Source organism: Amblyomma maculatum, chromosome 3 (assembly GCF_055883805.1).
Source record: "Amblyomma maculatum isolate TAMU_Amacu chromosome 3, ASM5588380v1, whole genome shotgun sequence".
Lineage (NCBI taxonomy): Eukaryota > Metazoa > Arthropoda > Arachnida > Ixodida > Ixodidae > Amblyomma > Amblyomma maculatum.
This window is the reverse complement of record NC_139346.1, coordinates 108,953,538-108,970,820: the sequence shown is the minus strand read 5'-3', so window position 1 is coordinate 108,970,820 and position 17,283 is coordinate 108,953,538. Positions and strand designations below refer to the sequence as shown.

The following is a 17,283-nucleotide window of genomic DNA, read 5'->3' as shown; positions in this document are numbered from 1 at the left end:
CAATGCAAAAAAACATGGTCTATTGTTTCCGGCTGCTTGCAGATTAAACAGTGCGCCCCCCACGGTAAAAAAAAAATCCCTTTCCTCCAAAAACTTCTTTACTGATAATGTTCCGGTGTGTAATTTAAAGAAAAATGTCTTAGCTCCTGGCGACACCTGCATTTTCTTTACTCTCTTCAAGACATCTCTGCCCGGACCTCCACTGTATAAGGTTCTGTACAAGGGTTGTGGCAAAACAATGTCACATAAATCGCAATACAGCTTTTTTCGTTTTACAGTGGACAAATATTCATTAGAAAAACGCACTGAAAGAAGTCTTACACTAGCGACGACCTCCCTGCAATAACCAAAAATCCCACCCGTAGCTTCTTCGGTGGAGACAACAAACTCCGGCAGTAGGCGCCGTAGCCTAACTTGGCAGACGGTGCGTAAGAAAGGGTCCGAAGCATTTCAAAAAAACAAAAACCGGTTGACCACCTGCCGTAAAAACAGATGGCCGAGTCTCAAACCGCCGTCTTTTACCCGACGAAACAAATTCGTCCTGCTGCAGCGGTCCCATTTACCTGCCCAAACAAAAACGGCGAAAATCCTGTGTAACTTCTGTACGTTTACGCGCGAACAACTCAAAACTTGCATTGCGAACCAAAGTTTGCTGATAAAAAAAAGATTGCATACAGTAGCTCTGGCAAAAATCGACATGTTGGCGCCTTTCCACTTCTCGGCTCTCTCCCGTAGTTCGGTCATTTGCCCTTTCCAATAATGCTCGCTTTCGCGGTAGGCATCCAGCTCGACGCCGAAGTACTTGGTCGGTGTGTCTGTCCACGTAACATTGGCAAAGCGATCTGGTTTCGACGGCCACTGTCCATGCCAGAGCCCAAGGCACTTGGCCCAGTTCACCCCGCTACCGGTAACTTGAGAGAACTCACGGATACATTTGACAGCCTCGGTGATACTCTCCTGGTCAACCGTAAAAATAACGATGTCTTCTGCATACGCGAGCAGCTTCACTTCGGCTGCTTGTAACCTAAACGCACTAATGTTGACATTATTCATAAGTTTCATGCACAATGTTTCAATATAAATGCAAAACTAAAGAGGGCTGAGGGGACAGCCCTGTCGCACCAAACGCTGCAGTCGAATGGGGGCTCCCAGACTCTTATTAATAATCACTCTCGTCGTGCAGTTACGGTACGCCAGGGCCACACCCTTACATATAACTGAACCAACATTCACATGTTCTAAAAGGGAAAACAAAATTTCGTGATCGACGCAGTCGAATGCTTTTTCGAGGTCGATCTGAAGCATGGCGACCCGACCATCCCAGTGATCACAACACTCAAGGACACTTCGCGCCTTTTGAATGTTGGTCACTATTGACCTCCCTTTTATCCCACACGTTTGGTGTGGTCCTACTCTATCCTTAATAACTGTTTGCAACCTTCGGGCCAAAACCTTCATAAAAATTTTATATTCAACGTTTGTAAGTGCTATGGGTCTGTAAGATGTTACCAGGCGTAATTTGTCTATTTCATCAGTTTTAGGAATGAGTACGGTGTGGGATGACCCATATGACGGAGGCAGGGCATTTACTGTGTAGGCATCGTTATAAATTGCGTTCAAAATAGGTGTGATTTCGTACTTAAATTCTTTGTAAAAACCCGCGCTGAACCCATCCGGTCCCGGCGATTTACCGGCATTTAAACTGTCAATAGCGTGCTCCACTTCTGTTTCAGTTATCTTTAGTTCTAATCTCTCTTTCACTTCATCGTCCAGACGCGGTATCGTCGCCAGAAACTTATTCTTAAAAGTGATAGCGTCTACCATGTGGGATGCGAAGAGGGTTTGGTAATGTGCGTTAAACGCTGCTTTGATGTGGTCGTTGTCCGCCGCCAAGATACCGCCCCAATCTATTTGGTCGATGTGGTTCCGTTGAGCGTTTGCTTTTTCGAACCCCAGCGCTCGTTTTGATGGCGCCTCCCCTGCAGCTGTGTCTTCTGCCCTTGCCCTTACTAACGCACCTCGATAACGATCTTCGTCTATCAATTCTAGTTTTTGCTTTGTTTTCCGTATATCTTCAATCCATTTCCCCGGCGCTCGAGCTTCCTGTTTAAGCAACGTACGGAGCAGTGTCCTTAACTCCGTCTCTTTCTGTTTTTCCTCAAACCGTATACAGGTTGCCCTCTCTATTGCTTTAATTTTTATAGTTTCTTTACACAGCTCCCACTGTTGCCAAAGGTGCATATTTTTGCTTAGGTTTATTTTTTCAATTTCTTCTTTTACTATGCGGGTAAAATGTTCATCCTGCAAGAGTTTATTATTGAATTTCCACATTTCCCACGAAAAAGAATTCCCTCTCTTTACCCATCCAAAAGAACATTTACCTAAACAATGGTCTGAAAACGATACCGGCTCTACTTCATAACTATTGCATTCAGGTAAGATGTCGAGGGATGCATAAATGCGGTCCAGCCTTGCATGGCTCGAACCCTGGAAGTGCGTGAGCTTTACGGTGCGGGCTCCCTCGAGACACTCTGCCACATCCTCGAGGTTACACTCCTCAACAATTCGCGATAGCACTTCAGTGCTTGCGTCTCGGTATGGCCGCCGGCTTGTCTTGTCTCGCGCACTAAGGACGCAATTAAAATCACCTAGGACGATCAGTTGTCTATCAGTGCAGAGCCGCTGCTGGATGCCTTGGAAAAACTGTGCCCTTTCATCTGCTACATTAGGCGCGTAGAGACAGACAATCCGCCAATCCGTGCTATTCAGCGAAAAATCTAGAAGTGCACACCGGCCAGACTCACAAGAAAAATGACCAAGCACTTCAAGCCCCGGCAACTTCTTCACAAAAAGAACACAGCCAGCCGATGTGCCTACAGCGTGGCTAACCACAGCAAAAAACCTAGGCGTGAAACGTTGCACCATGCTCTCGGTCTCTTCCTCACCGTCAACTTTCGTCTCCTGCACAGCTAATACATCAATATCATGCTCCGTTAAAAGTCGGTACACCTGGCCTTGTTTTCTCTTTCCTGCCAGACCTCTAACATTTAGCGTGGCGACCTTCAACGGTGATGCAGGAGCCATTTTTTAAATAAGAAGAAGAGACCGAAAGCACGGTGCTTACCTCTCGCGCCTAGCACAAGGCTAGACGCCTCCGTCGCTGCTGGCGCCGTCCTCCTCGAGCTTCTGGCCGTGCTCGAGAGGCGCCGTGTCGCCGGCCCACCTCTCGCTCGCAAGGTTTGGGCGAAGCTTCAACGTGGGCCTCCTTGTTTGAGGCGCCTTTGCTGGTGGTTCCTCGGAAGTGGGCGTTGCCTCCTTGTCGTCGCCGGTGCTGGTGTCGGCATGTGGGCGTTTCCCGGGGGTAGCGGCCGTGGTCGTCCGACCACCGCAGTTGTGCCGGTGAACCTCGCTCACTTCCTTTGCTTCTGCGTCCTTGGGAGCCGGCAGGCTCTCCGCGTCCGCTGAGGTCTCCTCGCTTGGCTGTGGCAAATTCACCGTAGCTGGCGCGAGCTCTGGCTTATCGGCAAGGGGGGCGTCGCCACTCGGAGTCACCGAGGTGCCCTGCGACACGGGAACCTTGTCCAGCACGTCGGCACCCTTTGCTGCTTCCTCAGCCTCGGCGACGTCCATCAGCTCCCTGTTGTCGTCCTTCGCACCGAGCCCGGTCGCTGACGCGTAGGTGCGGACGCAGTCCTCGTCCGCGTGTCCATAGCGCCTGCACTTGGAGCACCTGGGCACCTTGCAGTCACGGCGAACGTGGCCTGCGCCGTGACACCGCAGGCACTGCATCGGCCGCCCGGGAACCACCACGAGAGCCAACTCGCCGGCGACGCGAAGCTGGTGGGGCAGGTCGTCCACCTTCATACCTGGCTTCAACTTGAGCAGCACTGTTCTCGTGGTGGATCCCTTTTCCTTCATTCCAACGACGCGCCAACGCTCCCGCGTCACCTCGGTCACTTTTCCGAACGCCGCGAAAGCAGTCCGGATGTCCTCGTCTTGGACACCGTGTAGCATCCAGTGCAGGCGTAGCTTCACCTGCTGGTCTTCAGGGTCGAATATGAGGCAGCGGCGTCCCTTGACTTCCAGCTCCTTTAAGGCGGCCAGCTTCTTCGCGGCTTCCGTGCTGTTCATGGTTACCGCCCACACATGGTTGATTTGGTACGCCCCCAACGCCACGACGTCGGGGAGCGCACCCACGTTAGCGAGGGCATCCCTGAAGTCCTCGACCCTGTAGGGCCTCATACGCACGTCGCCGTGCAAAAACATCGTGTTTAACACGACACGTCCAGTGGGCAGGGTAGGCAAAACGATCTCGTAGTCCTTATCTTCTTCGACGCTAAACCTGTTTCCGCGGCCAGCAACGGCCGCTATCGCCGCTCCGACGGAGCTCATGATTCCGCGTCCGTACACTGCGGTGGCCGGAAGTAAAATCGAGCTAACCGGGCCATGCTGCAGAGCGGAAGTGTGGCTCAATTTAATGACAACGAAAGAAGAATGAAGGCCACTAATGGATCTAAAATAATGATAAAAATCATTACCTTGAATCGCTCTTTGAGCTTCTTTCTTGATCAAAACAATGAAAAATAAGAGCAACGCCCAACGTGGGGCTCGAACCCACGACCCTGAGATTAAGAGTCTCATGCTCTACCGACTGAGCTAGCCGGGCCATGCTGCAGAGCGTAAGTGTGGCTCTATTTATTGACAACGGAAGAAGAATAAAGGCCACTAATGGATCTAAAATAATGATAAAAATCATTACCTTGAATCGCTCTTTGAGCTTCTTTCTTGATCAAAACAATGAAAAATAAAAGCAACGCCCAACGTGGGGCTCGAACCCACGACCCTGAGATTAAGAGTCTCATGCTCTACAGACTGAGCTAACCGGGCCATGCCGCAGTTTTTTTTTTCTTTATTGCCGTGAAACACCAAACAAAATACACATGATAAAACACGTCAACTACACTTGAGCTAACGCGTACACGGCTAAAATCTTTTCAGGTTCACCAACTCATCAAATAGACATTGCCATTGTGGTGGATCCTGCTGCATCCTGAAAGATTCGCGTATATACACCGCACTTTCAATGAAGTTTTCACGCGCAGATCGTGTATTTATATCTGCGTGACGCACCTGCATTCTTGTTTTCCACAAACTATGGAGGCCAAGAAGCATAATTAAATCATAAGGTGCATCATCATTCTGCACTGGTAGGAATCTGATACCGTACGGAGTTACGGGAAGTTCCTTTTTAATTGTCCTTTGGAGGACGTCCCATAGAAAAACAGCATCCCAACACTGTAAGAAGACGTGTTCAATTGTCTCCGGTTTTTTGCACAACAGGCAAATCGTTGTCCATGGGACGAAGATACCTTTTTCATTCAGCCAGGTTTTAACAGGGAGCGTATTAGAGTGAAGTTTGAAAAGGAACGTTTTAGCAGATGGCCTCAAGGGCATCTTCTTGACTCTTTTCAAAACGTCCTGCCCTGGGCCTCCACAGTGTAATGCCCGGTAAAAAGGCACCGGCAGCATCACGTCAATGAGATCTTTATACAGTTTTTTTTTTTTGGGAACATTGAAAAGGTAATCAAAAGAAAACCGCACTTCCAGACTTGCACGAATGGGCCATGCCGCAGAGCGTAAGTGTGGCTCAATTTAATGACAACGAAAGAAGAATGAAGGCCACTAATGGATCTAAAATAATGATAAAAATCATTACCTTGAATCGCACTTTGAGCTTCTTTCTTGATCAAAACAATGAAAAATAAGAGCAACGCCCAACGTGGGGTTCGAACCCACGACCCTGAGATTAAGAGTCTCATGCTCTACCGACTGAGCTAACCGGGCCATGCTGCAGAGCGTAAGTGTGGCTCAATTTAATGACAACGAAAGAAGAATGAAGGCCACTAATAGATCTAAAATAATGATAAAAATCATTACCTTGAATCGCTCTTTGAGCTTCTTTCTTGATCAAAACAATGAAAAATAAGAGCAACGCCCAACGTGGGGCTCGAACCCACGACCCTGAGATTAAGAGTCTCATGCTCTACCGACTGAGCTAACCGGGCCATGCTGCAGAGCGTAAGTGTGGCTCAATTTAATGACAACGAAAGAAGAATGAAGGCCACTAATAGATCTAAAATAATGATAAAAATCATTACCTTGAATCGCTCTTTGAGCTTCTTTCTTGATCAAAACAATGAAAAATAAGAGCAACGCCCAACGTGGGGTTCGAACCCACGACCCTGAGATTAAGAGTCTCATGCTCTACCGACTGAGCTAACCGGGCCATGCTGCAGAGCGTAAGTGTGGCTCAATTTAATGACAACGAAAGAAGAATGAAGGCCACTAATAGATCTAAAATAATGATAAAAATCATTACCTTGAATCGCTCTTTGAGCTTCTTTCTCGATCAAAACAATGAAAAATAAAAGCAACGCCCAACGTGGGGCTCGAACCCACGACCCTGAGATTAAGAGTCTCATGCTCTACCGACTGAGCTAACCGGGCCATGCTGCAGAGCGTAAGTGTGGCTCAATTTAATGACAACGAAAGAAGAATGAAGGCCACTAATAGATCTAAAATAATGATAAAAATCATTACCTTGAATCGCTCTTTGAGCTTCTTTCTTGATCAAAACAATGAAAAATAAGAGCAACGCCCAACGTGGGGTTCGAACCCACGACCCTGAGATTAAGAGTCTCATGCTCTACCGACTGAGCTAACCGGGCCATGCTGCAGAGCGTAAGTGTGGCTCAATTTAATGACAACGAAAGAAGAATGAAGGCCACTAATGGATCTAAAATAATGATAAAAATCATAACCTTGAATCGCTCTTTGAGCTTCTTTCTTGATCAAAACAATGAAAAATAAGAGCAACACCCAACGTGGGGCTCGAACCCACGACCCTGAGATTAAGAGTCTCATGCTCTACCGACTGAGCTAACCGGTTTTTTTTTTTTTTTTTATTGCCTGCTGTGACAAATACACTGCAAATATATACAGATAAAACACGGTGACCATGCCGTGGTCAGCGTGAATGCTTAAAACTTCTTAAAATGAACAAGTTCATCTAGGACGCCAATCCCGTCTGGAGGTTCTGGCAATGTACGGTAAACATCTCGTAGGTACATAATGCTTTCAATGAAATTCTCCCTGACTGGACCGACGTTTACATCGGCGTGCCTAACAGCCATCCTTGTTCGCCATATGCTGTGGAGCCCCAGAACCATTATTAGGTCATAAGGAATGTCTCCATCGTTTTCAATTGGTAGAAAACGGATTCCGTACGGTGTTATTGGTAGGTCTTTCTTTAGAGTCCTTTGCAAGATGTCCCAGTAGAAGACTGGATCCCAGCAATCAATAAATACATGATCTATTGTTTCTGGTTTCTTGCATAATATACAGTTAGTTGTCCATGGAACGAATATTCCCTTTTCCTCTAACCAAGTCTTAACTGGGAGCGTGCCTGTATGAAGTTTAAAGAAGAAGGTTTTAATGCTAGGCTTAATATTCATCTTTTTAACTCTCTTTAAAACATCATTTCCTGGGCCTCCACAGTATATTGTTCGGTACCTGGGTGTTGGCAACATTGTATCCAGTAGGTCTCTGTACAGTTTTTTCCTTTGCACTGAACTTAAGTACTCAAGGGAAAATCGAGCCTTTAAGATTTGGAATGCAAGTACAACTTCTCGCCAAAACCCAGTTACTGCGCGTCCACCGTCATTGCATGATGAAACAATAAATCCAGGTAAGGCATTGCCTAAGTGCACTTGCATTACTGTGCGCAAAAAATAGTCTTTCTGGTCCCGCAGAAAAATAAATCGCGACACAATTTGTCTTAAAAACAGGTGAGACAGGCCTAATCCCCCATTACAAACAGAATGAAACAAATTCGTCCTACTAGTACGTTCCCAACTTGCCCCCCAAATGAAAACCGCGAACACTCTGTGAATTTTTTGCAGATTTGTGCGTTTCATGAACAAAAATTGGAGTACGAACCACACCTTGGATATCAAAAAAAGATTGCAGACAGTCGCGCGGGCAAACATGGACAAATTACGGCCTTGCCAGCCTTGCGCCTTTTCCCTGACCCTTTCTGTCTCTTGACGCCAGTACTGTTCGCTATCTTGATAGCTATCAAGTGGCATACCCAGATACTTCGTAGGCAACGATGTCCATCGCATGTTTGCAAACGTTTCCGGTCTTTCGTTCCAGTTACCATGCCAAAAGCCAGCCGATTTTTCCCAGTTAATCTCACAGCCAGTTGCGGTGCAAAAACCGCCAGCAACCTCGACTGCCTCACTTACGCTTCGTCGGTTCACACAGAAAATGGCTATATCATCCGCGTATGCAAGTACTTTCACTTCGGATGCTTGTAGCTTGAATCCACGGATTCTTTCATTATTAATCAGGCTTAAACAAAAGGGCTCTAGATACAAGGCAAATAGAAGAGGGGACAATGGACATCCTTGCCTCACTGACGATCGCACGGCTATTGCGTCAGTAAGACTTTTATTTACAATAATACGGGTAGAGCACCCAGCGTATGCCATTTTGACTCCATCTACAATAACACTTCCGATATTTACATGCTCTAAAATGGTGAAAAGGACGTCATGTGAAACGTTGTCAAATGCTTTTGACAAGTCAAGCTGTATCATTGCTACATGTCTTCCGTCTGCATCGCAACACTCTAAAACGCATCTTGCTGTGTGTACATTCGTACAGATAGTGCGGCCCTTAATGCCGCACGTTTGGTGTGGACCTACCAACTGTTTAATGACACCTTGCACCCTCCTTGCCATCACTTTCATAAACAATTTATAATCCACATTTGTGAGGCTTATAGGCCGATAGGACCCCACCGATAGAAGTTTGACTGCGTCATCTGATTTAGGAATTAAGACAATATGTGAAGCTTTGAAAGATGGCGGCATTTGTTTAATATGGTATGCTTCCTTTATTACGCAGTACAATGCCCTGCTGGCTTCTGATTTGAATTTCTTGTAAAAAGCAGCCCCTAATCCGTCAGGACCGGGTGATTTTCCAGCGCTTATTTCTTCTATAGCCTGCTCAATTTCAAGTACACTGATTGGTTGCTCAAGCCTGGCTTTAACTTCATCCTCAAGCCTGGGCATGGTCTGCAAAAACTGACTTTCGAATTGTTCTTTCCTTTGCTTAGCCCGCCCAAGTAGCTCACTATAGTACTCTGCAAACGCTTCTTTGATAACCTCGCATTCTGTTGCAACTTCGTTATGGTGAAGTATCTTTTGAATTTTATTTTTTTCCGCGTATCTTTTCTCGTCACCGAGTGAGCGCTTGTTCGGTGTCTCGCCAACCCATAATCGCTCTGCTCGTGCTCGCACAATAGCTCCCCTATATCTTTCTTCATCGATAAGCTCAAGTTTATTCTTAACTTCTTTAATCTGCTTCGACCACAATCCAGGCGTCCCGCTATCTAGGTTCAGCAACAAGTTGAGTTGACGGTGCAGATCTTTCTCGTTCTCTTTACTGACATGTCGTAAAATGGTTGCTCTTTCTATTGCTTTCATTTTTATATTGTTCTTAAAACTTTCCCACTCACTCATCCAGTCCCCTGATTTGGTCGCAAACAGTGCGTTGAACATTTCCTTTACTTCGTTCACATAGCTCTCATCATCCAAAAGTTTAGAATTAAATTTCCAAAGCTCCCAGTTAAATTTAGATTTATTTTCCTTTGCTCCTATGCAAAAAACTACTAGGCTGTGATCTGTAAAAGACACGTGCTTAACTTCATAACTTCGGCACAGAGGCGCGAGTTCTAGGGAAATGTATGCACGATCTAGCCTCGCATGGCTTTCTCTTTGGAAATGTGTGTACTGGCGTTGTCCACTAGGTGATAAAAGCCAACTAACGTCTTCTAGATGATACTCTGTGGTTAACGTCCTTAATAAGTGTGCGCTGGGGTCTTTCACAGGCTGAAGTTTTACGCGATCTTCAGGCATACATACACAATTGAAGTCACCCACCATAACAACACATCTTTCACCCTTCAAATGCTGTTCGAGCTGCTCGAAGAACAACCTACGCTCCCCTTCCTTATTAGGTGCATAGACGCATATCATACGCCATTTCAAATTAGAGAATGAAAAGTCAACAACAATCAGGCGTCCAGAAGGGCACACTGTGACTGCCTCCTCGACAATGCCCAGACTGTTGCGAATAAAAATAACACATCCTACTGAATTGCCAACAGCATGACACACACATACATTGTACCTATCTCTGAATGGTTGCACCATGCGGTCCGTTTGTTCTTCACTTTCTACCTTCGTTTCTTGTATAGCGACCAAGTCCAATTCGTTTTCAAGAAATAGCCGACTAACTTGATATTGCCGCCGCCTCGCTTTCATTCCGCGAACGTTTAAGGTGGCTATACGTAACGCAGACTGGAGGTTTACTGCCATTTAATTGCAAAACAAAAGGACCGCACAGCGATTACCACGGCAGTCTGGGAAGCAGTTGAGCATGTGCACTTGCTTTTTTGGTTGAGCCCGTAGCCACTGCGAAGAGGCCTTGCTTCTCGGTCGAAGCACCTTGAAGGGTTTGTCCAGTTCCTTATGCACAAACTTCACAATCGCTCTTTGCTACGAGGGCGGTGTCCCGACCGTATTCCGGTCGAGGGAGATGTTTGGCTTCGGTCTGAAGCTAGGTCGCCGTGGCATGACGGCTTTGGGGGGCGGTCCCTCGTTGTTAATGTAGTCAAGGCCGTCTCCTGCTCCCACGCTGTCCCCGTGCGTTCTTTTTGAGTTCACAGTTAATTCCATCGGCTCCCGCTGACTTCCATTGCCTGCGGCTGACGCTGCTCTTCGGTCACTACTAGACGCAGCCTTTGTAACTTCAGGTGACAGCATGCCGTCCTGGGTGTGTTCGTCTGGCTGGCCCTCCGACAAGGTGCTCTCGGAGGACTTCTCAGCAGCCTCCGAAGGCGTCTTTACTTGTGTAGCAAGTGACTGGCTTTTCGTGTCGCGGCTTGCGGCTTGTGTGGAGCCTTCAGAATTTTCAGAACACGCGTTAGGGCATCGCGTGGACACTTCTAGCCTCCCTTTCGCTGCTTCCTCGGCGTCGGCTTCATCCATAATGAGGTCTGAAGCGTCCTCTTGTTGCAGTGGTCCAGTAACACTCGCGTAAGTTTTAACGCACATGTCCTCTCGATGACCAAAGCGCCTGCATCGGGTGCAACGAGGAACACGACACTCACGTCTAATGTGCCCCGCAGTCCGGCACCGGAGACAAAGCGGAGCTCTGCCCGGCACTACAACCAGAGCCAACTCGCCTGCTACGCGGAGCTGGTGCAGGAGGTCGTCCACCGAAACACCGGATTTCAGCTTGAGCCCAATTACTCTTGTCGTTGATGCTTTGTCCGCAACGCCACTGACACGCCACTTTTCTTTCGAAATGTCCGTTACCTTCCCAAAAGGTGCCAGGGCAGATCGCACGTCGTCGTCATGGACACCATAGACAAGCCAGTGCAACTTCAGCCTCACGTCCTGGTTCATTGGGTCGATGATGACGCATCGTCGTTCCTTCACCTTGAAATCACGCAGGGCCAATATTTTTTTCATCCCGTCTCCGCTCTTAAATGTAAGCGCCCAGACGTGATTCATCTGTTACGCCCCCAAGGCAATCACATCGGGGAGCATATCCAGACTATCCAACGCATCGCGGAAGTCTTCCACGCGATACGGCCGACATCTCACATCAGCATGCAGAAAAACAGTATTTAAAACATTCCGACCTGATGGCAGTTGAGGCAAAATGACTTGATAATCCTGGTCCGGTAAGTCCGCAATCCTGCTTCCGCGACCCAGCTGGGCCGCTGTTACCGCTCCGTCGGAGCACATGATGGCACGTCCGTTCGCCTCGGCGGCCGGAAGTAGAATCCCACTGAGCTAACCGGGCCATGCTGCAGAGCGGAAGTGCGGCTCAATTTAATGACAACGAAGGAAGAATGAAGGTCACTAATGGATCTAAAATAATGATAAAAATCATTACCTTGAATCGCTCTTTGTGCTTCTTTCTTGATAAAAACAATGAAAAATAAAAAACCAACGCCCAACGTGGGGCTCGAACCCACGATCCTGAGATTAAGAGTCTCATGCTCTACCGACTGAGCTTGCCGGCGATGCTGCAGAGCGTAAGTGTGGCTCAATTTAATGACAACGAAAGAAGAATGAAGGCCGCTAATGGATCTAAAATAATGATGAAAATCATTACCTTGAATCGCTATTTGATTCCACTTCCGGCCACCGAGCGTGACGGACGTGATTATCATGGGCTCCCAAGGAGCGGATTCAGCGGCCCAGCTGGGCCGTGGTATCAGGAGCACGGAAAGGCCTGCCAGGGAATATGAACTGGTTCTACCGCATCTGCCTACAGGTTCGAGTGTTTTGCATACTGTTTTTTCGCACGGCGACGTAAAAGCCAGGCCGTATCGGGTGGAGCACTTTCGAGACTCCCTCGCTCGTCTTTCACTGCTGCCGGAAGTGGTTGCCCTCGGGGCATATCAAATGAATCACGTGTGGGCGGTAACGTTTAAAGGTGAAGAGGCAAAAGCGAAGATATTGCAAGCTCAAGCTTTTGAAGTTTAAGGAACACCGATGCGTGGTCATTGACCCCTGTAACCAAGGGATCAGGTTGAAACTTTTCTGGCTGCTTCACGGCGTGCACGACGATGATGTGCGAGCGGCGTTGGCGGCTTATGGAAAAGTTACGGAAATATCAAGAGACAAGTGGAAAGTGCTAGGCTGTGTCGACAAGGCTTCAACGACTCGAACGGTCACGCTGAAGCTAAAAGTGGGCGTTACCATCGAGGACCTGCCGCATCAGCTTCGGGTCGCCGAGGACGTCGCACTCGTCCACATCCCAGGCAGAGCCCCGCTTTGCCTCCAGTGCCGCGGGAAAGGACATATACGTCGTGAGTGTCGTGTGCCGCGCTGCGGGCTGTGTCGTCGCTACGGCCATGATGAGTCCCAGTGTGTGCGCACGTATGCCAACGTTGCAGGCCCCGTGCCGAGTGAAGTGGCAGGCGAGAACTTGATGGACGCAGTGGACGCCGAGGAAGCGAGCAGTGGAATCACTGAGGAGGCAGAACAGAACGAACAGTCCTCTGAGAAGACCCCTGCCCCTAAAGCACAATGTGAATCAGAATTGATAGTTCCGTTGTCGAATGTCGCTGGGACCGAGACACCCGCGAAAGAAGACGGCAATGCCAGTGCTGCAAGCTCAGCTTCGGCTACGCAACACAGTGAGGAACAGGGGGACACTGAAGCTGAGATGCCAGCTGCTTCTACCTTGCCTGTGAAGCGGGTGCACGAAGACAGTGTCAACGAGGAATCAACCCAAGGAGGAGCGGAAAGCGGACAGCCTCCACTGAAGGCGGCCCCCCTTCGCCGGGCGTCCTTCAAGCCAAGGCCAAACGTGCCCCCAGACCGGAGAACTTCACGCACACCTGTGCCTCCGCCATAGCTGGGGTACCCTTTCCGGTCGAGACGTTACAAGCCCGGTCCATGATCGGGAGCAGCGCTTGGAACGACGGACGGACTCGCCGCAATGCCGTCTTTCTGCAAAAGCGATGTGAGTGATATATGTTTCGCGATTTATATTTTCTTGAGATGGCGACCAATTTAACCACTAGCTTGCGCGTAGCCACGCTAAATGTGAGGGGGCTGTCAACGCGTCGGAGACAACTGCAGCTGAACCGCATTCTGCTGGAAAATGAAATTGATGTGCTAGCAGTTCAAGAGAGCAAAATGGAAAGCGAACAACGAACAGAGAAAATGGCTGAAATATATCGTTCTAGATATAGTGTTTGCGTTTGTCATGCGGTTGGAAGATCGGGGGGATGTGTCATTTTCATTCAAATTTGCATAGAGTGTGTGCAGTCTGTGTTCTCGTGTGAGAGTGGTGGGCTTTTGATATGTGATTTCAGTTTTTCTGGATTGGACTGGAGAGTGATCTGCGTTTATGCGCCGACTAGAACGTTTGAGAGGGAAGAGTTTTTTCACTATATTAAATCCTTCCTAAAACATGAGAGGCGTGTTCTCCTGCTTGGAGACTTCAACTGTGTCTGTAGACCGGAAGATAGAACAACAGACCGTGTCCTTCGTGACAAGAGTGCAGAGTTACTTATTGACATTGTTATTGAGGCAGAGCTTGAAGATGCTGGCTGTATAATGACGCATGAAGGCCAAGCAAAGTTCACGCACTTTCAAGGTAGCTGTCATGCAAGGTTAGACTGAATATATGTTCCCATTGATTGCGTGCCCTTGTGCTCGGAATATCAAGCACTTCCCATGAGCTTTAGTGACCACTCCCTCGTAATGATTACTCTAGGCATGAAAAGTATGGCAACAAAGTTCAATTGGGAGATATGGAAATTTAATGAAAAACTGCTGCTGGATGAAGAGTTTACCACTAAAGTTAAAGAATATATTAAGCATATGTTACAAAATGACTCTAATTTTATACAAGCATGGGAGCAGTTTAAGTGCAATATAAAGATAGCTGCTATTGACCGAGCATGCACTCTCCGACGTAAAGAAAGAGAACAAGAAAAAGAACTTCGAAGCACACTTGAATACATGCTTAGCATGGAGAGCGTTAAGCCTGGCTTGTTCGCCCAAGTTATAAAAAAGATAAAAACCAAACTTGAGGTGATAGACGAAGAGAAGTATCGCGGTGCGGTGATAAGGGCACGCAGCGAAAAATTGTGGCTCGGAGAGACGCCCACGAAAAGGCCACCTAGTGATGAAAAACGGTACGCAGTGTCAAAAGAGATAAAAGAAATCTGCTATCAGAACGTAGTTACGTCGGAAAAAAAAAACGATTGAACGGGCGTTTGTAGAACTTTACAGGGAATTGTTTAGCCTCAAAACACCGGACATTGAACGCTTCAGAAAAGACTTTCTGTCGCTGATGCCAAGAGTGGAAGACGAAGTTGCGCAGACACTTGAAGCAAGTATTACTTCCAAGGAAATTGAGGCCGTTATCGGGGAATTAAATTCCAATAAGTCACCCGGACCAGATGGTCTTGGTGCTGCCATTTACAAGGCCTTTCCAACAGAAATGGCTGTTTTACTGGAAAGAGTTATTAGTGAATGCTACGAAGAGAACGTACCTCCTCCGTCTTTTCGAATGTCACACGTTGTACTAATCCCGAAAACAGATGACCCAGTTAAGCTTCAGTCTGTAGCGTCTTACCGTCCTATAAGTCTAACGAATGTTGACTATTAAATTTACATGAAAGTATTAGGGCGACGACTCCAACGTGTAATTACTTCTCTTGTAGGCCCACATCAGACATGCGGTATAAAAGGAAGGACCATTTTTACTAATACACACGCAGCAAGGAGTGTTCTCGAATGTTGTGACGCGATGCATGACCACGTAGCCATGATGCAATTAGACCTCCACAAAGCATTTCACAAAGTGTTACATGAAATTTTGTTCTCTGTTTTAGAGTATGTCAACGCTGGTTCCGTGATCACAAATGGCGTGAAAATGGTTTACGAGTGCTGTTCAGCGAGACTGGTCGTGAATAAGCATTTAACCGATCGTATACCTGTCCAGTCGTCAGTAAGGCAGGGCTGTCCTCTGTCTCCCCTTTTGTTCGCGCTTTATCTGGAGCCTTTCTGTTTAAGATTGCTTACAAGGCCAAACATAGGCGGTTATAGATATTTTCAAAGTGAAGTTCGAGTTTTGGCATACGCGGACGATATTGCGGTTTTTTGTACAGACCATGAGAGCGTGCAAGAAGTTGTAAAAGAAGCCACTGCTTTTTGCACTGCAAGTGGAAGTGAAATTAGTTGGGCAAAGTGTTTAGGATTTTGGCACGGAAACTGGCAATACGCGCCTGAACTGTTCTCCAGTATGCAATGGACAATAACGCCAGGAAATTACCTTGGTGTGCCACTAAAGCATTACCGTGAAAGTAAGGAAAGTTGGGCCGGTGAAGTTGAGCAAGTGAAAACCCAAACAAACAAATGGGGAGGACATAACTTTTCTATGTTCGCAAGAGCTACCGTTTGCAATATGTTCCTAGTTGCAAAAATTTTTTACATGCTGCAAGTTTTATATATGTCAAGAATCTCTGTTCAAAAACTGCATAGGGTATTTGCCACGTTTGTGTGGGCTTCAACATGGGAGCGTACCAGTCGATGTAATTTGTTTCATACGGTGCATAATGATGGACTCGGATTGTCACATTTATACTTAAAGCAGATTGTAACCAGGTTCTTTTTTTTGCGCGAACAAAGCGATGTTTTTCTTAGAACGGTAATCCAAGTGCGATTGCGTGATTCACTGCCGGAAGATGCAGTTTCGACTATGTCTACAGGGCCAATGGCTCTAAGTGCTTTTCTTCGCGAAGTTGTCGCGTCCTTCCAAATAATGAAGGCGAGATTTTCAAATGAGTATATGTATACTGTTATGCGAAAACGGCTGTACAAAGATTTATTGGAAACCTTTTTACCTGTGCCTCTTTATCGCGCTGTATATGCTTTGGGTCCGGAGCGGGACGTGTTGAAGAGAGTGAAAAGAATGCCCATCAGATCGTCCGCTAACTATTTCTTTTTTCAATTGCATACCGGCACTCTTCCGGTGAAGCCATGGCTGGAAAGCAAAGGCCTTTTCGTGCCTTGGTCTGCTGACTGTTTAATTTGCAAAAAGCTGGAAACCATAGAACATATTTTCCTTGATTGTCACGATGCGGTTTTTTTGTGGGACGTGCTACAGCGCACTATTAAAAAGGACTTACCAATAACGCCGTTTGGCATACGCTACCTTCCATGCGCCCAGCCAGGAGAAGTGCCCAGTGATTTATTGATGGTATTGTGTATGCACAGCATATGGAGAACGCGGATGGATGTTCGCCATGAGCATGTTGCCGTACACCCAGCCCAATCAATACTTTGTTGAAAGTGTAATGTACACGCGTGATGTTTTCGGAGGGCAATCTGAACCCCCGGAATGGCTGCCAGTCTTGGACAAGCTCATGTAACCTTATCCATTCTATCACAAGAAACCTGTAAGAAAGTGACTTGTGTTTTTAATTCAGTGCGACTTTTCATCGTTCTTTGTAGTTGCCAAGTCGGTAATAAAGAAAAAAAAAAGCCCGGCTAGCTCAGTCGGTAGATCATGAGACTCTTAATCTCAGGGTCTTGGGTTCGAGCCCCACGTTGGGCGTTGGTTTTATTTTTCATTGTTTTGATCAAGAAAGAAGCTCAAAGAGCGATTCAAGGTAAT

At 47.2% G+C, this 17,283-nt stretch overlaps 1 protein-coding gene and 10 non-coding genes across 11 annotated transcripts; 1 reads left to right on the top strand and 10 right to left on the bottom strand.

Annotated features, from left to right (window-relative positions):
- Window positions 1-508: 508 nt before the first annotated feature.
- LOC146195590 (uncharacterized) lies at window positions 509-4,409 on the bottom strand. The gene has a single exon (XM_084597867.1). It carries the CDS (start codon window positions 4,390-4,392, stop codon window positions 3,145-3,147), a length of 1,248 nt encoding a protein of 415 aa, XP_084453993.1. The 5' UTR covers window positions 4,393-4,409; the 3' UTR covers window positions 509-3,144.
- Window positions 4,410-4,593: 184 nt separating this feature from the next.
- TRNAK-CUU (transfer RNA lysine (anticodon CUU)) lies at window positions 4,594-4,666 on the bottom strand. Its single transcript has one exon. It is a non-coding gene; the product is annotated as a tRNA-Lys (tRNA).
- A 148-nt stretch (window positions 4,667-4,814) lies between these two features.
- TRNAK-CUU (transfer RNA lysine (anticodon CUU)) lies at window positions 4,815-4,887 on the bottom strand. Its single transcript has one exon. It is a non-coding gene; the product is annotated as a tRNA-Lys (tRNA).
- An 884-nt stretch (window positions 4,888-5,771) lies between these two features.
- TRNAK-CUU (transfer RNA lysine (anticodon CUU)) lies at window positions 5,772-5,844 on the bottom strand. The gene has a single exon. It is a non-coding gene; the product is annotated as a tRNA-Lys (tRNA).
- Window positions 5,845-5,992: 148 nt separating this feature from the next.
- On the bottom strand, window positions 5,993-6,065 carry TRNAK-CUU (transfer RNA lysine (anticodon CUU)). Its single transcript has one exon. It is a non-coding gene; the product is annotated as a tRNA-Lys (tRNA).
- A 148-nt stretch (window positions 6,066-6,213) lies between these two features.
- Window positions 6,214-6,286, bottom strand: TRNAK-CUU (transfer RNA lysine (anticodon CUU)). The gene has a single exon. It is a non-coding gene; the product is annotated as a tRNA-Lys (tRNA).
- A 148-nt stretch (window positions 6,287-6,434) lies between these two features.
- On the bottom strand, window positions 6,435-6,507 carry TRNAK-CUU (transfer RNA lysine (anticodon CUU)). The gene has a single exon. It is a non-coding gene; the product is annotated as a tRNA-Lys (tRNA).
- A 148-nt stretch (window positions 6,508-6,655) lies between these two features.
- TRNAK-CUU (transfer RNA lysine (anticodon CUU)) lies at window positions 6,656-6,728 on the bottom strand. The gene has a single exon. It is a non-coding gene; the product is annotated as a tRNA-Lys (tRNA).
- Window positions 6,729-6,876: 148 nt separating this feature from the next.
- TRNAK-CUU (transfer RNA lysine (anticodon CUU)) lies at window positions 6,877-6,949 on the bottom strand. The gene has a single exon. It is a non-coding gene; the product is annotated as a tRNA-Lys (tRNA).
- A 5,140-nt stretch (window positions 6,950-12,089) lies between these two features.
- On the bottom strand, window positions 12,090-12,163 carry TRNAK-CUU (transfer RNA lysine (anticodon CUU)). The gene has a single exon. It is a non-coding gene; the product is annotated as a tRNA-Lys (tRNA).
- Window positions 12,164-17,150: 4,987 nt separating this feature from the next.
- Window positions 17,151-17,223, top strand: TRNAK-CUU (transfer RNA lysine (anticodon CUU)). Its single transcript has one exon. It is a non-coding gene; the product is annotated as a tRNA-Lys (tRNA).
- The last annotated feature ends 60 nt before the right edge of the window (window positions 17,224-17,283 follow it).

Bases quoted from the DNA above. Each gene is read 5' to 3' on its own strand.
- LOC146195590 (XM_084597867.1), bottom strand. From the start codon at position 4,392: ATGAGCTCCGTCGGAGCGGCGATAGCGGCCGTTGCTGGCCGCGGAAAC.